This window comes from Pongo abelii, chromosome 16, assembly GCF_028885655.2.
Source record: "Pongo abelii isolate AG06213 chromosome 16, NHGRI_mPonAbe1-v2.0_pri, whole genome shotgun sequence".
In the NCBI taxonomy this organism is placed as follows: Eukaryota; Metazoa; Chordata; class Mammalia; order Primates; family Hominidae; genus Pongo; species Pongo abelii.
Window position 1 is genome coordinate 70,447,975 of NC_072001.2, and position 25,918 is coordinate 70,473,892.

General features: G+C 37.0%; 1 protein-coding gene across 27 annotated transcripts in view; it reads left to right on the forward strand.

The window, feature by feature from the left end:
• The window catches only part of IQCH (IQ motif containing H), a 247,385-nt gene that overhangs the window by 36,427 nt on the left and 185,040 nt on the right, over positions 1-25,918 (forward strand). For 21 of the 27 annotated variants that reach the window (XR_008513644.1, XR_008513645.1, XR_008513646.2 and 18 more), the window contains one exon: positions 13,072-13,188. The exons of 4 other annotated variants lie outside the window; for them this stretch is intronic. Coding sequence is in view for 18 of the 23 variants with exons in the window: in XM_063716191.1 (XP_063572261.1) it covers positions 13,072-13,188 (117 nt within the window). In the remaining 5 variants the exon portion in view is untranslated. Of the gene's footprint in view, positions 1-13,071; positions 13,189-15,564; positions 15,737-25,918 lie in introns of those variants that run through there. 2 more of the 27 variants (XM_009249954.3, XM_054531610.1) reach the window with 2 other exon arrangements.

The following is a 25,918-nucleotide window of genomic DNA, read 5'->3' on the forward strand; positions in this document are numbered from 1 at the left end:
CAAAAATTGGAATAAATGCATAGTTTCCCAAATAGCACAATACCTGGCACATGGTAAAGTGCTCAATTATGGGTATTATTATGATTATTAACCTAATTCTAGAATCTCCTGGAATCTCACATTTTGAAGGGACTTCAACAGTCATCTAATTCTAGCCAGGATAAACACCAGCTCACCCCAAGTTCCTTAAAATTGATGCCTTAACGATCAAACAAAAAAAAAAATACTGTGCTCTAGTATGATACAGCAATGTACATTTGTGTCTAACCTGGAAAGAATCTTTAATTTTGTGAATTTTGATCTAATTAAGAAAGGTGATTTTCAAAATTTCACCCAAACTAAAGTTTTGAGGATTTTTGACATTGTGAGGCATAATATGGTAAAAGATCAAAAATGGAAAATGTCAGAGCAGGCAAAGTTTCCTTCAGAAATTTTTGCTGTAAGTTATACCTCTGTCAGGGTAAAAATTTTGCTGATGAGATGGCAAGTTGGATTTTATAGAATAGATTGGAGAGAAGAGATTGCCTACAAGGATCCACTGTGAGTTCTGCCCTCTTATTAGAATGTAAGCTCCATGAGAGCAGCATCTTTTTGAAAATATTTGTTTCCTTTTCCATGGCTTCTAAAAACCCTTTTTGTATGAAAATATTCAAATATACTTTCTATAGACTGAATGTGTGTGTATGTCCCCAAAATTCATGTTATTAAATAAATCCTAATGCACAGTGTGATGACATTTTGAGGTATGGACTTTGGGAAGTGCTTAGCTCATGAGAGTGAAGCCCTCATGAGGGGGATTAGTGCTCTTATAAAAGAGGCCCTAGGGAGCTTCCTTGGCCCCTCTTCCATGTGCAGACACAGTGAAAAGATGGCCATCTATGAACCGGGAAGCAGGCCCTCACCAAACACTGAATCTACCAGTGTCTTGATCTTGAACTTCCCAGCCTCCAGAACTGTAAGAAATAAATGTTGTTGTTGTTGTTTATAAGCCATCCAGACTCTTTTTTTGAGACAGGGTATTGCTCTGTTTCCCCGGCTAGAATGCAGTATACAATAGTGGCTCATGATGCAGCCGCAATCTCCTGGGCCCAAGCAGTCCTCCTGCCTCAGCCTCCCAAGTAGCTGAGACTGGGGCTAGAGCTGCATGCCACCATACCTGGCTAATTTTTAAATTTTTAGTAGTAGCAAGGTTTTGTTGCCCAGGCTGGTCTCAAACTTCTGAGCTCAAGTGATCCTCCTGCCTTGGCCTCCCAAAATGCTGGGATTACAGGGGTAAGCCAGCTCCCAGGCTTCATTATAGCAGCTCAAACAGACTAAAACAGTATGAAAAAATAACATAAATAACCACTTCTCCATCACTTAGATTGAACAATTGTTAACCTTTACCATTTTTGCTTCATCTATTTTTATTGAAGTGTTTTAAAATAAAATAAAAACCTAATGACATTTCACCCCTTAATGCTTTTAACATGAATCTTAAAAAATGAACTGTTTCTCTTTCACTCACAATATCTTTATCTCACCTAATAAAATCAACAATAATTCTTGAATATAATAAATTTCCAGTTCATATTTAGATTGCCCCAGTTATTCCCCAAATGACTTTTACTCCTCTCTTTCCAATCCTGGATCTGTTATCCATTGCATCTGATTATTTTATTTCTAAAGCAGAGGGACTCTGCTTAGTTCATTGCTGTAACTAGGGCCTAGACAGTGCCTAGCCTGGAGTAGGCTCTCAGTAGATGACAGCACAGTGGTTAGAACTATGGGTTAACATCCTGGCTCTATCACTTACTAGCTATACTTGGGCAAGTCACTTAACCTCTCCATGCCTCAATTCCTCATCTGCAAAATGGGTTCAACAGTATCTGTTGTACAGTGAGTGCTATATAAGTATTATTGTTTTTATTTGTTTTATTTGTTGATAAGTACTAATCAACTCTATTATGTACCTAACACATGTTGGGCCCTATTTTAGGCATCAGCCAAATTTCTCTGCTCTCATGGAGCTTACATTCTAATTGAGGCTGAGTAGTCATTAGGAAAACAAAAAACAATTTGAAAAGTAAACATCCAGTTGTCCCTCACTATTCGTGGGGGATTGGTCCCATGATCTCCCTTGGATACTAAAATCTGTGTATGCTCAAAACCCTGATATAAAATAGTGTAATATTTGCATATAACCTATGCACATCCTCCTGTACACTTTAAATAATCGCTAGATTATTTGTAATACTTAATACCATGTAAATGCTATGTAAATAGTTTTTATACTGTATTGTTTAGAAAATAATGACAAGAAAAAGAGTCTGTATATGTTTGGTACAGATACACTTTAAAAAAAATATTTTGAATTCACCGTTGATTGAATTCATGGATGCAGAACCCATGGATATGGAGGGCCAGAGTGAATAGCATGTTAGTTGGTGAGAGCAAAGCTGGGAAAGGAACATAGGGACTATTGGGATGGTCTAACTTGTAAGGTGACATGTGAGTACAAATTTGATGGCTCTGAAGGAGCAAGTCATGTGCCTCCTTGGAGGAAATGCATCCTAGACAGAAGAAAGACCCTAAATTATGAGTGTGAATAGCAAAGAAGGGGAGGGTGCAAGGGAGAGTGAAGTGGGAAAAGTAGGAGGGGCCAGATCTTGTAGACCATTGTGAGACTTTGGATATTACCGAGTGAGATCGAAAGTTATTGGAGGCTTTCACCAGAGAATATGACTTGCAATTTGAAAGGTCCCCTACAGATAGAATAGTGAATGGTATAATAGAGTTTTGGAAAACATGCTCTTGTAGAGCCAGAGGGTATGCCTAATGCCTGGGCTTTGATGTAACCATTAAGGGCATCATCTTGAAAATCTTTTTCAAGCACAGCAGTGTGACCTCTGCATCCTAGACTGCCAGCTCACATATAGTATGTTCTTCCAACAATTTTTCAACACTATGAGGACCTTCAACCCATTGACCTCTCATTATTTCACTATTTATCACTTTTGTCTTATTGTCGTTTCCTTCTCAGCTAGATTAGATGCCGTGGTTGTGGCAGAAATTGTTAGTTCTCTGCCCAATATCTATTTCCTCACCTATATTACTAACAACTGATTTTGCTCAGGATGACGTTATGTCATAAGGAATAAGATTCCTCATTTCTGAGCCTTCCTCAAAGCAAAATATTTCCACATGTCCCAGTTCTGTCCAGTTAGTACCAAGCAGCAGTCTACTGGGGATTAGTTCCAGGGAATATTTTGCTTTTCTAATAAAGGGGATAGTCACAGCTGGCATGTTCCTTTGCCCCTATTTCCCTTTCTCCTTTCTTCCTTCCTTAAACACAGATATGACATCTGGAGCTGCAGCAATCATCTTGCAACCATGGGATGACAAGCATGGACAAAAGGCAACACCCTGATGATTGTAGAGCAGAAAGAGAGAAAGGAACTGGGCCCCCAGTGGCTTCTCTGAGCAGCTGAACTAATGCTAGCAATTGACTACCTCTGCCATGTGAGAATAGACCCCAGTAGGGTTTTCTGTTATATAATGTCAGATCTCTTCTAACTGATTCAGTGGTTCAGCACCATGATCTCTTTCTTGCAAACATCCTTGTCCATCTTTCCCTCCATCATGCCTGGGAGACAAAACACAGATCTGGTTAAACCTAACCAACTGCTGTGTGTTTGCATCTGAGCAGCTAAATATAGCTGCAGTACATCTCACAATGGTGCTTAGGGGTCTGACTTTAATTTTATGACCCCAAATTTCAGGTGGGCACTGAACTCAGCCGATAAGTGCTATCACTTTTCTGTAGCAAAATCACTTTCTTATTCCTTGAGACGGCTATTTTAAACTTTCTCCTCTTTCTTCATACCTCCAGCACCCTTGTCTCCCCTTACTTTCAGCTGATGATCTCTCTTCATACTCGCTGAAAAAAATAAATGAAATCAGATGAGTGCCACCTCATTTTTTGTGTCAGAGTCTGCTAGTATCCCCAGTATTCCTCTCCCTCTTTCTTTGTAATAACACTCTTGATCTTTTTAGCTAGAAATATGGCTGTCTCATGTAAAGACCATATTTTCCAGCTTCCTTTGCAGTTGATTATAGCTATATGGCCAAGTACTGGCCATTATATGGCTAATGAAATGTAAGGGGGAGTATTATGGGTAGCTTTCAGGAAATGTTCTAAAAAGATAGAACTGGCTTGTGCCCTTTGATTGTTTTCTTCTCCCTCCTCTCTTTTGCTACGTGGGATGAGTCTATGATGCTGGAACTCTATCTAGCAGCCATCTTAGACCAGGAAGAGTAGGTCCACATATTGGGATAGAAGAGTACTGAGCTAGGAGGGGTCTGCTCCCTAACAATTTTATGACTTCCAAATCAACCCTGAACAACCTACCTCTGGACTTCAGGTACATGAGAGGACTAAATTCTGTCTTATTTAAACAATATTCTTCCAGTTTTTGGTCACATATAGACAAATGAGTCCTAACCAAATGCATCAGTCTTTCTAGGTCAAGATGTATATTCTCTGCCTTCTCTCTAATCATAATGGAAGTGTCCCTTTCCTGTTAAGGCCAGCCTCTTATTAAGGCCTTAGTTTCTACAGTTATTTCCTCTCATGAATCATCAGTTTCTCACTCCTCAGTCATTTAGAGATCTTTGCATAACTAGCTCAGTTTCATTACTCTGGTCTTAGTCTAATTGTTGTCTCCTCAGAGAGGCTGTTCTTGACCACCATATCTAAGGTAGTTTCCTCTTATTCTCTATCCCATTATCCTAGTGTATTTTATTTAGAGCATTTAGGGCAATCTGAAATTAATTTTATATCTGTTTATGTGCTTATTGTCTGATTCCTCACGTACCTTTAAGAATGTAAGATTCACATGGGCAGGGACTTCGTCTGTCCTGTTTCTAAAACTTACTAGGCTCTCAAGAAATATTTGAATCAATGAATGAATTTTGTTAAAGAAGGAGAGATAGAGGTTGGAGGAGACCTCCCAGAGTAATTTGGGCCTGACTGAAGTTCAAGTTTGAATAAAAGTGTGACCAGAAGACACTGAAGAGGGAAGAGGAAGACATTCCCAGAAGAGGGAACAGCATGCTCACTTGCAGAGGTGGAGAGAGCATGTTGTATGTGGGCATTGGTCATTCAGCATGAAAAGTCCACAGAGCTGTTAGGAAGGAATGGCAGGAGGTGGAGCTGGAAGGAATGGGTCAGATTACACCACCCTAAGGGAAACTGGTGGAGGATTTTAAAGGTGAGAGACGTATTGGATTCAGTGATTAGAGGCAGGCCATCACGCAGAAGATGGATTGGAGGCAAAGAGACCCATCTGAGGGACCATTAAGGAGGTCTGTGTAATAATCAGTGAAGCATGGACCAAGCGGTGCCTGTGGGGATTAGAGAGGGTAAAGAATCTGATAGGATGATAGGAAGTTTAATCAAGAGTCCATCACCTAACATTTCTTTATAATGTGGCAGTATGTTGTGATGAAATGAGGCTTTGGATTCAGAGATGTAAGTCAAATCCTGTCTCCTCACTTCCGGATTGTGTGACCTTGAGAAGTCACTTAACCAATTATCCTCATTGGCAAAGTAGTGACAATATCATATACTTCCTCTTGTTATTTTTAGGACTCAAATCAGTTGACTATGACCACACTCACCTGTTCTGGTGCTTGGCACAAAATGGGACCTGAATAAATGTTAGCTGTCTCCCCTAACCCTTCTCTTATTCTCCAATTCAACTCCTGTAGGAATGAGAAAACGGGATGGCCACATCTGAATAGAAGTAGGTAAGCCTTTAGGTTTTATGAACCTGAGGCAGTTAGGCAGCAGCTGGGCTATTTAGAAGCAGCGTGGAGTTAAGTGATGCTATGATTGTGGAGGGCTTCTACTTTGTTGATCCTTCTAGCCCTAACAGGGAGATAAGAGGGGAGGTAATAGAGCATAGAATGTTAGAGCTGAATTAATAATAAAATAATGAACAATTACATTTTAATTACACCTTAATTTTAGTTGACATTTTATTAAGAAAATGTATTTTTGAATAGATGCAAAAATCCATATAGCCATCTCCCAGCTTTAACAGTTAACATAATTTTTCCATTCTAATTTCATCTCTTCCCTCTACTATTTTTGGCAAAGTCTTTGAAAGTAAATCCCAGACATCATATCATTTCGCTTTATCGTATATTATTTGGTAAAGATTTTTTAAAATAACCATTATCACCTGTAACTAGTGAGAATAGACCCCAGTAGCATTTTCTGTTATATAATCTCAAATCTCTTCTAACTGATTCAATGGTTCAGCACCATAGTCTTTCTCTTACAAACATCCTTGTCCATCTTTCCCTCCATCATGCCAAAAACTTAACAACAATTCACTAATATTGTATAATTCCCAGTCCATGAGCAATTTTCCCCAATTGTCTTTAAATTGTCATTCTACTATTGTTTGCATGAATCAGGATGCAAACAAGGTCCACACATTATAATTGTATTTCATTTTATCTAAACAGTTTCCCTCATTTAAAAAATGTCATTTAAAGATTTCTTGAGTAATACCCTACAAGCACAGGCAAACAAAGCAAAAATGGACAAATGGGATCACATCAAGTTAAAAAGTTTCTGCACAGCGAAAAGAAACCATCAACAAAGAGACAACCCACAGAATGGGAGAAAATATTTGCAAACTACCCATCTGACAAGGAATTAATAACCAGAATATATTAGGAGCTGAAGCTACTCTAGGAAAAAAAATTCTAATAATCTGATTTTAAAATGGGCAAAAGAGGCCGGGCACAGTGGCTCACACCTTTTATCCCAGCACTTTTGGAGGCTGAGGCGGGTGGATCTTCTGAGGTCAGGAGTTCCAGACCAGCCTGGCTAATATGGTGAAACCCCGTCTCTACTAAAAATACAAAAATTAGCCAGGCGTGGTGTTGTAGCCTGTAATCCCAGCTACTTGGGAGGCTGAGGCAGGAGAATTGCTTGAACCCGGGAGGCGGAGGTTGCAGTGAGCCGAGATCACATCACTTGCACTCAGCCTGGGCGACAGAGCAAGACTCGGTCTAAAAAAAAAAAAGATCTGAATTGACAATTCTCAAAATAAGACATACAAATGACAAACAGGTGGCTTAACATCACTGATCATCAGAGAAAGGCAAATCAAAACTACAATGAGATATCATCTGACCCACTAAAATGACTTTTATCTAAAGACAGGCAATAACAAATGCTGGCAAGTATGTGGAGAAAACAGAAACTTCCTACACAGTTGGTAGGAATGTAAATTAATACAACCACTATGGAGAACGGGTTGGAAGTTCCTCAGAAAACTAAAAATAGGCCAGGTGTGGTGTCTTACTCCTGTAATTCCAGCACGTTGGGAGGCCAAGGTGGGCAGATCATTTGAGGCCAGGAGTTCAAGACCAGCCTGGCCAACATGATGAAACCCCGTCTGTACTAAAAATTACAAAAATTAGCTGGGTGTGTTGGTGCATGCCTGTAATCTCAGCTACTTGGGAGGGTGAGGCACAAGAATCATATGAACCCGGGAGGCGGAGGTTGCAGTGAGCAGAGATTGTGCCACTGTACTCCAGCCTGGGTGACAGAGCAATAATCTGTCTCAACAACAACAACAACAACTAAAAATAAAGCTACCATATGATCCAGCAATCCCATTTCCAAAAGAAAGGAAATCAGTGTGTCAAAGAGATATCTGCACTCCCATGTTTATTGTAGCACTATTCCCAATAGCCAAGATTTAGAAGCAACCTAAGTGTCCATCAACAGATTAATAAAGAAAATGTGGCGCTTACACACAATGGAATATATTCAGCCAAAAAAAAAAAAGAATGAGATCCTGTCATTTGCAACAACATGGATAGAACTGGAGATCATTATGTTAAGTGAAATAAGCCAGGCATAGAAGGGCAGGATTCACATGTTCTCACTTATTTGTGGAAGCTAAAAATTAAAACAATTGAATTCACTGAGATGAGAGTAGAAAGATGGTTACCAGAGGCTGGAAAGGGTAGTGCGGGGCTTGGGGAGAAGGGGGGATAGTTAATGAGCACAAAAATATAGTTAAATAGAATGAATAAGATCTAGTATATCACAACAAGGTGACACTGGCTGGTCACTCTGTTATACTCAACAATAATTTATTGTACATTTAAAAATAAAAGTGTATAACTGGATTGTTTGTAATACAAAGAAAGGATAAATGCTTGAGGTGATGGATATCCCATTTACCCTGATGTGATGTAATTATTACTCATTATATGCTTGTATCAAAATAGCTCATATACCTCATAAATATATATACCTACTATGTATCCACAAAAATTAAAAATAAAAAAATTTTAATGTCAATTATTTGTTGAAGAAACCAGGTCATTTGTCATATAGGTTCTTCCCACAGTCTGGATTTATCTGATTGCAATCCCATGATGCCATTTTACATGTTCCTCTGTCCCTAGTAGCTCTTCTAAACTGTTAGTTTTATCTGGAAGCTTGATTGTATTCAGATTCCGTCTTTTTGGCAGGACTACTTCATATTTTACAATGGTGCTGTACCCAGTGCCTGTGTATTTTCTTTTATAGCATATCAAGAGGCAATTTCTTTTTTTGTCTTTTAATAATATTAAGACTGATAAATGACTCCAAGGATTTTCAGCTGAATTTGTCTATTATAAAATTCTCTACAACCTTTCACTTAATGATATTAGCAACCACTGATGTTTACTTTAATACGTTATTTCATTAGGAATTACGAAGTAGTGATTTTTATAATTCTATCATTCCTTTGCATTTTTTTAGCCTCTATGAGGAAGTTTTCCTTAGCAATTCTTTGGTGACTCTGAAAACCAGTTTCAATTACTTACTTTTTGCTTAATTCTTTTATTTATCAATTTTTAAGTTAATTTATCAATTTTATCAACTAGGTTTTTGAGGGGAAGGGAATATTATTAAGAACTCATGGATTTTTATGTGTTTGAAGTGTTTCAATCCACTGTAATCATTATTTTGGGGCCAGTGGGAGCCTCTTTCACATTGGCTCCAGAATAGTACTTTATAATTTACGAGATACTTACCACACATTAGTCATTTGAACTTCACAAACAACCCTATGAAGCTAAGGGTTACTACCCAGTTTTACAAATGAGAAATCTAGATCATACAGCTCAAATCAGGACTTGACGTCTATTGTTCTTCATATTATATAAGACAGAGGTTGAGAGAATGAGTGTTAAAAGTGACTAAATTCTTTGTATTTTTCTTTTCTCTGTGTTTGAGACTAAACAGCAGCTGTCTTTAACCAGTGGGAATATGATATTAAGCAATATCCACTTTAGAAGGCACTACTTGCAGGAAACACTGTCGATAATATTGTAACTTAGTAAATAGCCTCTCTCAACTTTGTTTGTGAAGCATTTCAATTTTGATTACTCTGTGTGGGATCTACTGCTCAGATGTGTGTCATTTTATGGTCTACCCATGTCTGGGGAGCTGGCATTACACGCTGCCTAGTGTTTTTAATTCAGAAGTTGTTCTAAAAGAAACCTTAGCCTCCTATATTCCAACCCTAGTTTTAATAGCATAAGCTATTTCCTTCTTATATAGCTTTGTGGGCATAGTAATAAAATAAATACCACAAAATCACTGATGAGATGAAAATTGAGCTCCCTGCTTCTGTGCAGCCATGTAGGTAAAACAGTAGTTGGCTCTGATAATAACTTTTGTTCTTACAAACCAAAGTCTAAATGAGAGTCACATTTGATATATCTGCTTGTAATTACCATCAAAAGGAGAGAATACAAAGTTTAGATTGTCTAGTGACTCAAGATAGATTACATAAATTGGTATCTTGACCAATTTACTAAAAATTTCTGAAATTATTTCTGATATTTATCTTACTGTTGGTAAAAAATGATCATCTTCCAGAGCATACTTTCCTGCTTAATGGAATGATTAATTTTAATTTTTGTTTTTGAAGTCTGTAATTGATTTTCTTGAAAACCTTATTATTGGGTCTCATAATACAGCATATGTGTATAAGTATTTTCCCATATATCACTATAGATGGTTTGTAAGACAAATTTAGGTTTTGAATGTACTTGGTAGTGAATTTCAGTGAAACATTTGTTATGTTAATTTTTTTTTTGAGACTGAGTCTCATTCTATTGCCCAGGCTAGAGTGCAGTGGCATGATCTCAGCTCACTGCAACCTCCTCCTGGGTTCAAGCAATTCTCATGCCTCAGCCTCTCAAGTAGCTGGGACCACAGGCACACACTACCACACCTGGCTAATTTTTGTATTTTTAGTAGAGACAGGGTTTCACCATGTTGGCCAGGCTGGTCTCGAACTCCTGGCCTCAAATGATCCACCCACCTCGGCCTCCCAAAATGCTGGGATTACAGGAGTGAGCCACCATGCCTGTATGATTATGTTAATATTCTTTAAACATAGATGCCTTTTAAATGTTTTTGAAAAGAGCAATTAAATCATGTGTGCTACATATTACTATTTTGGTATACACATGCATTGGGACCAAAATAGTAAATATGAGAATATTAATATTTTAAAATTATCTTTTAACCTCAAATGATTGCTTTAGAACCCAACAATAAAGAATTGATAGTACACCTATCATTTCTGTTGGATTTCTATTTACATACTGATTTCTTTTCAGAAATAACTATGTATAGTGCTACAGAATTTAACAATAGGCAGAACACTACAGGATTTTAAGGCCAGTTTTAACAGTGATTCTGTATTTGGCCATTTCCTCCCTACACCAGACCTATAACCACACAAACTTGATGGAGCATGATAAAACTAAGAAAACTGCTATGAGCCAATAATCCCATAATTAAAATGTTCTAACAAAGCTTAGACGTGATAGATGAAGCTATTACCATCAATTCTGTATCCAGAATACACACATTTTAAAAACACCCTAATTACAGAAACCCACATCCAGTCAATATAATACATATTAGCGATTTCCCAATCCTCGGTAGAATAGAAATTATTCTGAAAGTTTAAGAAGGAAAAAATTATGTTCAGGTATTAATTTCAATAGAAGAGGCAATCTGCTTCCATGCAAAAACCCTAGAGTAGTGCTGTGAATGTTACCCACAGAAGAAAAGCCATTTATAATTAGGTACAACATTGCTTTTGTGACCACGTGTACCTCAAGGAGAAGGAAATAGACATGCCTTGTTTGCATCCTGTATCCTTGCCCAGATTAAATAAAGTGGACAGTTGAGGGCAGTTATTTGGAGATTTGGTTTAAGAAATGCTATTGGTCGACTTCAGTGGCTCATGCCTGTAATCCCAGCACTTTGGGAGGCTAAGGCAGGTGGATCACGAGATCAGGAGTTTGAGACCAGCCTGACCAACATGGTGAAACCCCGTCTCTACTAAAAATACAAAAATTAGCCGGGTGTGATAGTGCGCACCTGTAATCCCAGCTACTCAGGAGGCTGAGGCAGGAGAATCACTTGAACCTGGGAGGTGGAGGTTTCAGTGAACCGAGATTGTGTCACTGCACTCCAGCCTGGGTGACAGAGTGAGACTCGGTCTCAAAACAACAACGACAACAAAACCATGCTATTAAAAAGTAAAAGGAAGATTTGGGATATCTGTTAAAGACCTTACCTAGACATATCTATGCTTATCTAGCATACATTCTGTAGATATTTTTGTAGCCTTCTTCACTTTGACCTTAGGCACAGACCCTTTATGAATGCTTATGTCAAAGAAATAGCTGGATCATGAACAAATCTGTCTAATTCCTACAACCATTTTAACAACTGCGTCAGATCACCCTCAAAACTAAAACACTTAATTGAAAGGAAAACAGTTAAGTTGCTCACAGTACTTCTAACCTCCTTTTTAAAAAGTTACAAAGCCTACATATTTTGACTCCATTTTTATGAAATGTCCAGAATAGATACATCAGGAGAGACAGAAAGTAGGTTACTGGTTGCCTGGAACCAGTGGGAAGAGGGAATGGGGAGCAATTGCTAATGGGTATGAGGTCTCATTTTGGGGTGATGCACATGTTCTGGAATTAGATAGTGGCGATGGTTGTGAATATACTGAAAACCACTGAATTGTACACTTTAAAGGGGTGAATTTTATGGTATATGCATTATATTACAATTTTAAAAATCACAAAAGACTAGAAATTATTAGTAATACCATATTCCCTACGTGCCAAATTATCTTTTAGCCTCAAATCATAGAATCTCAAAGCTCGGGCATGGTTCCTCAAGAGACCATCAAGTCTAACATGCATTTTGTGAATAAAGAAACTGACTTCCATAGAGGTGAAGTGACTTACCCAAGGTCACACACAGCAGTCGAGAGGAGAGCTGGCACCTAGGTGTCCTGACAACTATCTAGTGCCCCTTCCCACCACCGCTATGTGGCCCACTCTCATGGTTTATCAAGCATGTCAACAATAACTAATTTGAATTATTTAAAATGAGGAATAAGTGGTTCAGACAAGAGGCTTTTATTTTTTTCTAATGAAAGCATAAATTATTCTTACAGATAAGAGAATCTCTGTGAAGGAGTAGATAAATTTGTTGTGGTAAATTTACCAGGCCCAAACTGAGATTTACCTGTAAATGTCCCTAGAGGAAAGTGGCCACATTAACAGACCAAGGGAGCCCTCTACCTGTGTATTTGTAGTATAGATTTCATTGACAAAATCCTTGACCTGGAAAGCTAAAAAGAAATTAAGACCAGGTATTCTATCTAGTCCTTTGCCCACCTTGGTTGGCTTCCAGCATTATTTTTGAGAAAATGTGTCTGAGGATGTATTTGTGGGAGAAATGGGATACACGGAGGAAAATCTACAGAAAGTTCCTTTTCTGTGAATAAAAGGGACTGATTAGCAAGCAGCCTAAATAGAAGATCCAAATATATTTTTTTCCAGTGAGAATTTCATTAAAATAATTATTTCCAAAGAACTTTAAACTCCTTTGAGGATATAAAATGTTAGTAAGCATTTTTGTTCATCCAGCATGAAAGTTTCATTGTTTCTTTGTTTCAGCAAAAGATAGGGTTGAATGTAAAAATCATGCAGGATCCTGAAAACATCCACCACAGAGCTGCCGTAAATGCGAACTATGGAATCAGTTTGCCATATATTAATCAGAGAAAAGCATGTGTAAGTAATGAGTTGTTTTAATGAGCTCTTATTTTTTTAAGAAATAAAAGTCATTTATTAGTAGTGTAAGATGTAATGTAGATGTTAAGTAAAGATTGTGATCCTTTTGTCTTTGGAATTTTTTGGAGATGAAGTGGCTCTCATTCTGTTTATAATTAGCAATGATTAAGAAAATGTAAGCCTATTTTTGAAGACTTATTTGAGGCTCATTCAGATTTTCTATTTTATTTCATATTCCTAAATAATCTAGTACCATAATTTTAACGAGGAAATAATTTACCAGCAAAAAGAATAGAGAAATTTTAAATCTTGTATTTCTTTGATAGTAGGCTTACCACTAGAAACATCCAAAAAAAAAAAAAAAAACAACACAGAATCCTCTTCAATTGTGTATACTGTCATAATGTGCAAATATTTGAGAATATTATTCTAAATCTGAGGCAAGCAGGGACTAATCCTTTATGTCAGCAAAATAATGAGAGGGAAAAATAGTCAAATGTAGATCTGCAGTAAGAGATCTCAGAGTCAATGCCATTGTTGCCATTGACTAGATGCTACCTTGTCCTAAAGCAAGGATTGTACTCTTTCTATGTTGTGGAGTTTTCTTAGGAGAATTAAGAGTAGTGCTTCATTTTAACTGGAAAATTATTTAATTTGAGATCATTTCTATCACTGAAAACAATTACTGAGGTAACATCTCTATTTTTTAAAATATATTTTTAACCTTTGGCTTCTTTCAAAAGCTCTTAAATGTATGCCTTGGTGAAATCAAAACTAAAAACAAGATTAATGTTAGGATTAAATTGCAAAGCCATTTCTAACTAGCATAAGAGTCTCTTAGATTAATCTTCCAAATTTCCTACATAGACATTTTCAACTGCCTACTTCATTCATGTAACCCTGAAATATATTTTCAGTTTCTTTATATGTGCTTTATGTTATTCTAACAGGTTTGGTTTAAGAGCAGTTTATCTTACAAATACTTTTATAGCCTAAGAAATAACCAGAAAGTTAGATATTTTTATTCCTGCTGAAACTTTATTTAAAATGTCACTGTGAATAATGTGAAAGGATTTTTATCTGCTTCCCATGAGCCCAAAGCCCCTGAAATACAAATATTATTTCTCTGGCAACGCAGACAGAAGCAGATTTCTCTTTTGTTGTTGTTGGTTTTCTTCTTCCATCTAGAATTAATATTGGCTTAGCTGGAGGAGTACTGAGGCTTTGTAGCCCGAGGCAACTGCTGTGTTTCATGCGAACTTTTTCTGATGAGTACTGGAGTTTTAAAAGGCATACCTCTAGATTTAAAAAGGATTATGCTTTGCTTTATGAATCTGAATGAAGATTCAGACTTAAGTAAATAGAGATTTCAAAATTATATCCAAAACTTGGGGCAGATTCTTAGTCATTAATTATATATTTTTCCAATTTCCAAATAGAATGAGTGCCTTGGATGTTGTATCTACATACTTTGCGCAAAGAGAATTTGGGAAAGCACTTCCCTTTTATGACATATAGCTAATAGACATTCATTTACTGTATTAAATCTCCTTTTTCCATCAAACTTGATGCCATAAAAATCTACACCAGAGCAATTTAAAATTGGATATACATTGTGTATATTTTTTTCAAACTGTTGGCCTTTTGATCAAATAGTTAGTTGACCCTATCATTTTATGTTGATATAGTTGTATGGTAGTACTAACTGAAAAACAGTATTTTCATTTTGGATTTATAAAACAGAAGCATTGTGCAAAAAGTACTGTGAGAGAAGTGTGTTCAGGTATTTGTTTTTAAACAGTCATATAAAGCATTTGGGGATAAATGCAGTTGTGATTTACCACTTAAAAAAATCGTTTCAAAAGCACCTACCCAAACTAGAGTAATGTGTCTAGCATTGTGATGTATAGTTAATTAGAAAGGCATCATCAAAGCTAATCATTTTAGAACTAAACACTCAAAGGGGATTATTATTTGGCTGCTGAGGGCCATGTGTTTCCTTACTTCTTATGAAACTTGATCAGCTTGTCAAAAGCCTGTAAATAACCTTAGACATTTTTGACAGAGCAAATGTGAATATGTAGCCGATTTCCATTATTTGTTCCTAGAAGCTGGTATCTTCTCCATCTTATGAAGTGGCGTATTCCTCCTGATAATAAGAGGCTGATGCCAGAATTTTAGTGCATTGAAAACACATATACCCCCTGCCACACACACATACTCATATTGCAAAACTATCTTCAGAATTTTATATCCTGTGACTCTGTTATGTAAAATCAATTTACCAAAAACATTAAAAGTGAGACTCACTGGTGATTTTTTCAATATCTTCAATCTGCCAAATAGTAACAAACAACCTTCTAACATTTTTTCTAGTAGGTCCTCAAAGGTATGTGGAAACAAGAAGAAATCCCTGGTACTGTTCACGTTCCCTCACTGACATCCAGTTCCAGTTAGACTTTATAATACAACACATTAAGAGATCTACAGAAAATTTGACTTTGATTTATTTCTTTTAAATAAAAAGTGTTTCTTAAAAGGCTTGAAACATGTATCTGTTAACATGAATTTTAAAAGAATGATTATGAATGCATAACAAAATAGCCACACCAAACATTGCTTTGAATTGCTGCACAAATAACTCTGATTATAACTGTTATGACCTAGAAAAGAATCATAAAAACATTTTTCTTTTTGGCAAGATGTGAGTTGCTGTAGAATTATACCAGTTCTTTGGTCCCACTTTCCAAATAAATATATATATAATGCAATGTAAACTTAGAATCTTTTATTTATTCATGAGATTAGATTTAACACTATTATGATTTCTAGATTTTATGAGTCATATGTTATGCAGTGTTTTCCACTAACTTAGTTGGGTAGCAACCACACTTCACAAATCATAGTTTCATTCTTTACTGTTTCACTTGGGGTGTACATAGTAATCTCTCTCTCACTGAAAGCATATTCATTTCTGAAATGATAAAGTAATAGAAAGTGAGGCAATTGTGTTAATGTCAAATGATTAGAAGAAGCACCAGAAGTAAGGGGTGGGGGTGGGGGTGGGGGTGGGGGGTGGGAGTGGAGAAAGAAGGGCAATTTCAAAACATGATTGTGTTTTAAGCCCATGCATATGGCCACAATTACAGTCACAACATAATTTGGCAATGGTAGCAGAATTAGATTTAAACAAATTGATGTTACACAGCAGTAATTCAGAATGAGCTTGTTGCATTTATAAACCATAACAAGAAGCAGAGTGAATTAATAAACCCTTCTTGTCACTAAAAATAAAAAAAGGGAATAATTGCTGAGATGGAGTTAACAGATGACTATAGTCAGCATCCTTTCAGGCTAGATATGGGAAAGTGAAGGTCACCCCCATCTGAGATGACAAAGAGGGAATATTTTGTTGGTAAACAAATTAATCTTTTGAAAGGTCGCCATTTGTTTTAAGTTTTTATCCAGTTCTTGTCATCTGGAATCAGAGATTGACTGTCATTTCACCAGGCAGGGGTGCAGTTGAGGCAGACAAAGCTGCTTCTGTACGTATCAGCATTCCTTGACAAAACTCAGTGCCTGATTGTGATGCTATGGGCTGCTGGTTTACAGCTGTCTCCGGACAAGAATGGAGGCCCACCCTTGAATTCCAATAAGATGGGCCTGCATATTCTGCCTGCTGTAAGCTGGCCCTCTGCCCACAAGTAAAATGTATTGTAGTTCAAGCCAGCAATTATCTCTTTTACTTCCTTCTGTGCTGCTTCTGTTCTCTTTTTCCAAAAACAGATGTGGGTATTCACTCAAGTTCTGCATCTATTCTTTCTCACACCTGCTGGGGCAGAATTTTGACAGAGGTAGAGTTTGAGGGAGCCAGCAGACAACAATCAGATGCAATTTCTTTGAGAGCAGTTTAAAAAGAAAATGTTGATTTTTCAGGAAATGTGGAGTCAGCATCTTGGTCCCCCTCCCTTTTCCCAGGAGCATTTGGTAAATTAAATTAGTTGAACAAAAGGAAATAGCTTTAAAGACATTCTGAAATGCCATATCCTATTTATGACACACAGTCATTATCCAAGGACTGTGGTGGCATGCACAACATCCCACTCCTATCATTTAAAGTGAGCTTTCTCTTCAGGTTGCTTAGAAAGAGTTTTTGACAAAGGAATGACATTTCATGTCCTTCCTGATTCACAGCCTATAAAATATATTCCACCAATATGGCAGTGATGGTGGTGGTGGTGGTGGTGGTGGTGATGGTGGTGGTAGTGTATTGCCTTTGTATGTTGTTGCTATTTAGAATTTCAATTCTGCATTGGTTTGGAATAATGGGAAAGCTGAGGAAAGTGATGGAATGTTGGCTGGTGGATGGCTGTCTCACTAAAGCCCATTGCTCTGGGGGCAGGGAGAGGCAATGAGAGGCTATAGCCTTGTCAGATAACATTCATAAAAAAAAATCTAGCTGTAGTGAGTTCTTTTAATTTATTTATAGTGGTATGTTTCTTGAGCTTCTCTGCCAAGATCCTGTATGCATTCCCAAACCAACCCTATGCTGAACTGAAACCACTTTTTAGCTCTTAGAATAGTGATTCTGGGTCAGACTGCCTGGTGTGAATCCTTACTAGACCGGGATCTCCCAGAAACAGTCTCCCTTTCCTCATGTAAAATGTCCACAATAAAAGTATCTATCTCATAGGATTGTGTTGAGTTTTTAATGAGATAATTCAAAGCACTTAACAAAGGTCCTGGTACAAAGAAGTGTTCTGAAAAATATTAGTTATTACTATTGGCGAGTCTCATATATTGTATTGTGCCATTGTTTTATACTGTCATTTAAAACATATTATTGTAGGGGTCCGGGGAGGGAACCAGAATATTGCTGAGGTCTCCTCCAGGGATACTATTTAATATTTTACATGATTATGCTTTCTTTCGCACACAGATATGAGGACAGGGACCTTGTTGTCTGCTCTGTTTGTCTGTTTTTCAAATCCTTCCCTGCACCAAGCAGTGTTTTACACATATTAGGTACTAAGGACAGGACTGATTTGTCCCCTCCTCTGTCTAGTCTCTGCTCTGAAGCTATATAGACTGATGTTGAGTTTTGAAGTGAAGTAATGATTTTGCTGGCTCCTAGTAGGCCTAGTTGCACAGGATACCCTCTCCATGGGCCATCTGATAGGATTTACCTAGTGAAATGCTGGTACTACTGGATTCTTGTTGCAGCCTTGCCACTAACTAACTAGTGTTTCCAAGAGCAGGTTACTCTGTCTCACTCATTCTCATTTTTCTGTTTTATGAATGGGGGAAGCAAGACGGAGAGGCAATCTGATATGCTGGGAGGGGCTTGGAGCTGAGTGGATCTGAGTTTGGGTCCTATCTGCTAATTTGCAGTTACTGAACCCTAAGTAAGCAAATTACATTTCAGGTCCTGAGTTCCCTCTTTTGTCAAGTCAAGATAATGATGCCTACTAGATAAGGGTGCTATGGAGAATAGAGATAATATATTAACATTGCTGGCACATAATGGGTACCTAATAAGGTTCTTACCTTCCTGAAAAATGAATTAGTATTAAAAATCTCTCATTTCCTTCTTCACACTTATGCTTTTAGAAAAGAATCTGATTTGGCTCCTTTTACATCCTAGTGTAAGTGAGTAATAGGATTTAATGTTCATTTTCAAATTGTTAGAGAACTCCAGTGAGTTTCAGAGGGGTTCTAAGCATTTCATTTGCATTTCATTTTTAATGATAAAAATTTAAGCATTTTAAGTATAATAAAGAACAATACCTACATATTTCAATTGATGCCAAATTTTAATGCATTCGATCATTTGATCGTCAGTGGGTTAATTTGTGCTTTCAGGCTTACTCTGAGTGTGTGTGTGTACGTTTGAATTTCCCATAAAGGTGTTTTTTATTACATAGGGTGTAGCTTTATACTAGTCATATTTTGAAATTCAGATCTGCTCATATACACTCCTGTAATAATCATACAAATAAATAAGCAAAGATTAAATAAACTAATATGTGTGAAGGTCATAAAGCAGTGCCTGACTCCTCGTAATCATTCAAGAAACATTAATTGGTATTAGTATTAGAACACGTGTGCTACTATCAATTAAAAGCCAGGCAAGTTCTCTGGTGCATACTTTTGGCACAGCATAATAGTCAAGTATACAATTACAATAATATAGCCACATCATGATAGTGTAGCATCATAGATTGTTTCACTGCTCGATTTAAGTTTGGGTTGGTTCTTACATTATTTGAAATGAGCTATACAATCTTTGACAGTGCAAGGTTGCAATGTTATTCTGTTTACAACTGCATATAAAGTCAACAATGAAGCATAATGTCAAAATTTGGACTTAACATGCAAAACAAAATTAGATTTTTTTGAAACTCAGTGACTGTCTGAAAGAGAAGGGTGACGAGATATCTGAAAAGAAATTTAAATGGGATGTGATAGAACATCCTAAAATGTTACATGACGCATTTGAAAAATATTTTTGGTAATTTAGCTCTTCAATTATAGTAGCATTTATTAAGTTTGCCAGACACAGTGTTTTATGTACACTATCTTATTTAACCCTTACACCTCTAAGTAGGTGCCGTTTTTATAATCATTGTATAGATAAGGAAACTGAGACTAAGATAAAGCTATTTGCCTGAGGTTGTGTGGTAAGCAAGGGGAGTCAGGATTCAAATTAATTATGAAATCTATTTGTCAAATATCCCCCAATTGACTACTTACCAACTAATCCTTAATTATTAAGGAATGTAAGCAGTTGGTAGATATTGTTAGTAATTCTATTTTGAAACAAAAAATTTATATTATTTTAAAGTTTCTGGATCATTTTAATTGAACTAAATTCTGAGATTGTAACTACCATAACAAATTGTTAGCTATTTGAAATTACTTATTTGTTCACATCTGGATTTTCTACATCTTGTGCAGGCAAAATAAAATATATAAATAAACTGTATTCTGTGATAGATGTAAGACTGCAGTTATTTATAACTCTTGATTTCATAATTTGTCTTCATCAAAACAGCCTTATTGTTTCCAGTGTTGGTTTATATTGCTATAACCAGAAATATATAATATAAATACATATATAATAAGTATATAATATAAATATTTATATAATATATAATGTAAGCACATACTATATTTAAGTAATAACTATATACATATAGGTACATAATACTATATGCAATTGTTATTTATATATGTTTTGACATACACAGTTGTACTGAATTCTTATAAAATTTGCATTTACTTATTTATCAGCATCTATTTAAGGTTGCATATGAAAAACTTGTTCTACTGCTGAAAATAAATTTGCAAATCCTTGGCATCAAGTATTACCTCTCCCATAGGTATTTATTTTTTAACAAGAGCAAATCCGCTACTTAATTAAAACAAAGGAGTTAGGCTCTATTAAGGGATTTCAAGCATGAGTGGACAGAGAGAAGAGGGATTTGGGGGAATCCAGGAAGAGAGCCTTTGCACTGCTCTGAAATCATTCCAGGTCAGCAGCCACCTGCTAACAGGACTAGGCCTGCTCCCTTATGATATACTTTTACTTTGTGCCTTTTCACTTTATGACTTAGGCCTTGAACTTGAGTATTTGTTCGATTACATACTGAGAGTGTTTCTAACCTCAAAATTAATTCCACTTTGAAAAGCCAAAAATTAGGTAGACAGAGAGACCTGTGTCACATCTATGGTAGGTTTAGCGTACAGGGGTCCATGGGTAGAACTGTATTTCAATAGACACAGGGAACTGTGTCAACCTATGATAGGTTTAGGGTACAGAGGTCTATGGGTAGAACTGTATTTCAGTATAATAGGTTCCCATGTATTTTAGGTAATCCGTTTATAAAACATTATTCTGAGAAGGGGTCCATAGGCTTCACCTGATTGCCAAAGGGGTTCACCATGTCCCAAAAGTTAGAGCTGTGATAGATCTTTTCTTTCACGCAAAAATCCAGTGTGGGACAAAGTATGCATCAGAACAGAGAAATATCCTAAAAACCCTGTATTCTTTATGCGTGAAATATCCACTTCTTTTAGTTGATGGTGCCGAAAACCTATGGAAAAGTGGATATGTCTTGACTACCAGCCCAGATTTTTATAAGAATTACATCTTCTTGAGTAAAAATATAAAATTTATGCTTTTGCCTAATTACTGTTGCTTTTCTGTTGCAAGGAGGAAAATAGAGCAGCTACAAAAGTGGTAATGCTTGCAATAATATAGTTAAGTGTTCTGTTTAAAATGAAGCAAAGGAAAAATACTGCAGCAAGTAGCATGATAGCTTTAGCCACACGAGAAATGGGACTAATAGGATTGTTTTTATCATGGTCCAGGTTAATTATCTACTGAGAGGTTCTTGAGATGAATAAATACTATTGCTGTGTTCTCCAGTATTCTAACCCATTGTACCTTAAACTGTACTTGAATTCAAGTATACATTCCTAGCCTTTTAAAACCTCCTTGGTAGAATAGAAGTAAGTACCCATAGACTAGAGTGATTCGCCCTACATTTTCTTTAAAAGCATTGCCTCTGAATTACACTACAGAATGTGTAAAGTAAACCCAGAAGATACTTACTTAGAGGAGATTCCTCTCATTAGGCCATAAAGTTTGGGCAATATGACCTGAAAATACCAGATTTATATAATTGATATTATTTATATTAAAAGATTATATAATCTTCACAATAACCTGAAAAATAAATCAGTTTATGGTTGGCAACTAAGAGGTCTGAAAACAGCCATACATGCTTTAGTAGAAAGAGCCGTAGATGGAGAATCAGAGGACTTGGGTTTTCAGTCCTGCTCTCAATTCTGGTGCTGTAAACCAAGTTAACATAGATATACCACTTAGTCTCTAAAGACAAACTCTTTATCTACATACTGAAAAGATAAATTGGCTACTTCAGAATCATTGTCAGGGCCATAGTCCTGGTTATGTGACTCCCAGATTAATGCTTATTTGGTTCCTTGTGGATCCACTCGTCTCTTAAGGATCAATGTAATTGATGGATGGAGGCAAGCTTTAAGATAGGCCTTAGAGGAATTGATGGGCAAGACTAAAGGAGAGGTGGTGTGCATTTTAAGTACCAGAAGCAATACAAGCAAAGGCAGAGGTAGAGAATAGTGAGAGTAGCAGAGGATGGCTTAGAGCTTTGCCTAATCAAGTTGTAGAAACCAAAAGATGTGGTTGGCTGTGGAGGCCAGTTGATAGATGGCCTTGAATGGGCCACTGAAATCCAATTGTGTGATTTTCAGTCAGTATCATAGAAGGCAGGGCTTAATGCAGACAGCTTCTGAAGTTAGATCACTTCTCCAGCTGCTTTAACTGAAGGGCAACTTTAGAATTCTTTAGAATGATCTCTATCCCTTGATGTCCTCATTAGTTATTAAACTTTATTTCCTCTCCCTTTGGCTATAAAGCAATAGTGCTTTTTTGAATAACATTATCTCCTGAACTTGTTAGATGATCATAAAACTGCCTAATTAGAGTTCTACAGGCAGCACCTTCCCCTGACCATTTACATACAACTCTCTGTCCCTTTCATATAAATGGCCACTCAGAACTGGCCAATCTAACTGGATGGCTGGGATTTCCTCTCAGTCCCTCTTACTTTCTGTCCTAATGCTGTATGCGCCCCACTACTACTTACAATTCTGCCTGTAACCTCATCCCTGATCCCTACTTCTCACCCCTCTCTCCAACATTAGCTAAAAGCAGGACTTGTTGGGCAAGAGAAGTGGTGGCAAGAGAAAAGGATAGAGAGTAGGAATGGTTGATTCCTCACACTTTCTGACCCCCATCCTCCACCCAACTCTCCTATTGCCACTTCCCAGCCTCAGCACTGGACAGTATGAGCCTCCTCTCCCACCCTCACCCTCTCCCCAACTCCCTTGTGTTCCCAATCTAATAATGCACAGAAATGCCCAAGAGACTATCTTAATCCAAATGTTTTCTGAAATATGGGTGTGTTTCCAAACTTATCATCTCTTTGTGCTAAATGGAAAAAAAAGGAAAAGTGGTGCTCATGGAACAGGCTTTTTACTTCCTGACATTTTTTTTTTCTTTTATATAAGCAGTAAAAACCCTTGGAAAATGTCCAAATTGTTCTTATTTAAAATAGGATCACAACATAGTTGTATTGGGTCAGGCAGATAATAAGTTACTGAAATGACTGAGTGTAAAGGCTAGGTCCACATTACTGGAGTGCTGAACTGAGGAGACAGTCCTTTCCTCCAGGAGGTAGCCACCTTAGCTCTAGCCTTTTGTGGCTGGGTTTCCAAAAGAAGCTGGAAAGTCATGCTTATATTTTTCGTGAAATCTAATTTTTAAATGTGTGATCAGATAATTTTTTTAAACCCTGTGTAGTTCGAAGAAAATATTCTTTAGGCTATTCCTGTCTTGCAAGTCAACAATTTAAATCCTCTGGTTCAGAAACAGGAAGAGGTATGGTTTTAGGTATGATAATATTGATGTCTTGTAGGCAGCTGGCTGGCAACTTAGAGTCCATTAGACTGCTAATACCTTAGTGAAGCCCAAGGTCTAACCCTTGACTTTATAGGATTAGAGATTTGATTTTGTCAGAGTCAGTCAATCTCTTGGGTACAGCTGAACTCACAAGAGACTGATGTACAAACTGAAATGCCACTTTATGTATTCTGAGGAGAGCTATCATGGTCAAACAGACCTGAATGTTCAAATAAGCCTGATCTGATGAGAATATTTTCTTCTTATTAGAAAGCTACACAGAATCCAGTTAGAAGGCTGCTTAGTGAACAGGGAAACCAACTAAGGTAATTAGTTGGACAATCTTCTTGGTGAGCAGCAGAATCACACTTTTATAGTCTGATGCACCCATCTGTGAAGCTACATTTGCCAAAAGGATATGAATACATCCCTGTAAAGTGAGTGCTTTATGGATTTCTTTATGGATACTGAGAAATTCTGACTCTCCAATTCAACTTTTTATAGTAAATATTAATAGCTACTATCTGCTTGGGGTTGACTACGTGCATTATGTTATATCACATTAATCCCTGTGGAATGAGTGATATTATCTCCATCTTACTGGTAACGAAACTTCAGTGTAGAGAAATTAAGTTACTTTCTCCAGTCATTCAATTAGTAAGTGATGGAACTCAGAATCAGGCTCTATCTGATATTAGAGCCTGTGTTCTTAATCATTGCCTTCCTTTTTACTAATTTCCTGCTATGAAATACCACTCACCTTCAGCTGATGTCTTGTCTTTGATAACACCAATTAGACTACATTCCCTTTTTGAATCTTTTAAATCAGCTTCTGCATGGATCTGTCCACATTGATCATGTATCTGTTTTTCTAGTTTAACACTCCGAGTTGGGGTAAGGGGTGGCACATCTCCTTGTCACTAGTTTATATGTCCTATCTCAGTAATTATCCTATCTGAGTAATTATACTATCCAGAGGATGAGAGAAACCCTAGCTGGAACAAACAGAATGTATCAGGAGGAGAAAGAGAAAAATTAGAGGCAAGAGGAAACCAGCCCATAGGGGAAGTATTCTTGGGCAATTTCTTGGTAAGAAATGCTGCTTGCCTTATCTTCTCATCTTCCCAAAGCCACCAGGAGTTACTTTTAGAGAAAAATAATTCTCCTTTCTCCTAGATAGAGAGGCCCAGATATGTCTAATGGTTGGGCTCAGATGTACTAATATGTTATATGAGCTTGCCTGGGGACCTAACCACTTTAAGATTGTTCCTAAGAAAACTCAATTTTCTGAGTTCCAAAATGCCCTTTTCCATTTCTCACTTAAGATGGGGCTGACCCTTATAGAAAGTTATCAGGAGGAGTTGTATAGTGAAAACAGTGACCCAAGAGAGCACTAGCATTGTCTTCTCCACTCATTTAAAAGTTTACTCCATGTCTAATACTGGGTTAGTTTAACATAACCATAATTTTGAGCGGGAGGTTTTACTTTTTAAGATAAGGATTTTCAAACTGTAACCATCTTGTGGAATTATGCCATCTAATTTATGGAATTAGCATTTAATCTAAACATTTACATCCCAGGGAAAGTACCTATCACCAACTTTCTACCATCTTGGGTTTAGTATTCCATTTATCCATAGTTTAAAGTGTAGATACTGGACTTTAATAGAAGGGAATATAAATTAAAATTTAGCTATAAAGCAATAGCTGACATTTCTGAGGGCTTCTCTGAGTTGGGCATGGTGTTAAGTACACTTTACATGGATCATCTCATGTAATCCTCACAGTAACCCTAAGAGGTAAGTACTATTCCTACTTTCATTTTACATTTGGGGAAACTGAGGCAAAAAAGCAGTTAAATAAAATTCACCCAAAGTCATACAAGCTAAAAGTCAAAGGATCATAATTCAAACTCAACCAGTCGGACTTTCAACCTAGCATTCTTTATCCTTGTTCTATACTACCTTCCAGGTAGCTTTGAGGGTGGTGATTTTGACCTGCATTTGAGGGACAGATCTGGGCTCAGTCAAAGATTGCTTTCTTAATGACCAAGGAATTTGATGAAGAAATTTCTCTGCCCCAATCTGAGACAGAAGTAAAAGATCAGAGTATTTAATAAAAGGCTCTGTTAACTCAAGGACTGGAACAAGAAGATGAGCTAGTACTTTTAAGATGAAAACTTCCCCAACTACATTCATATCTCTGACTTCAGACATAATGTCC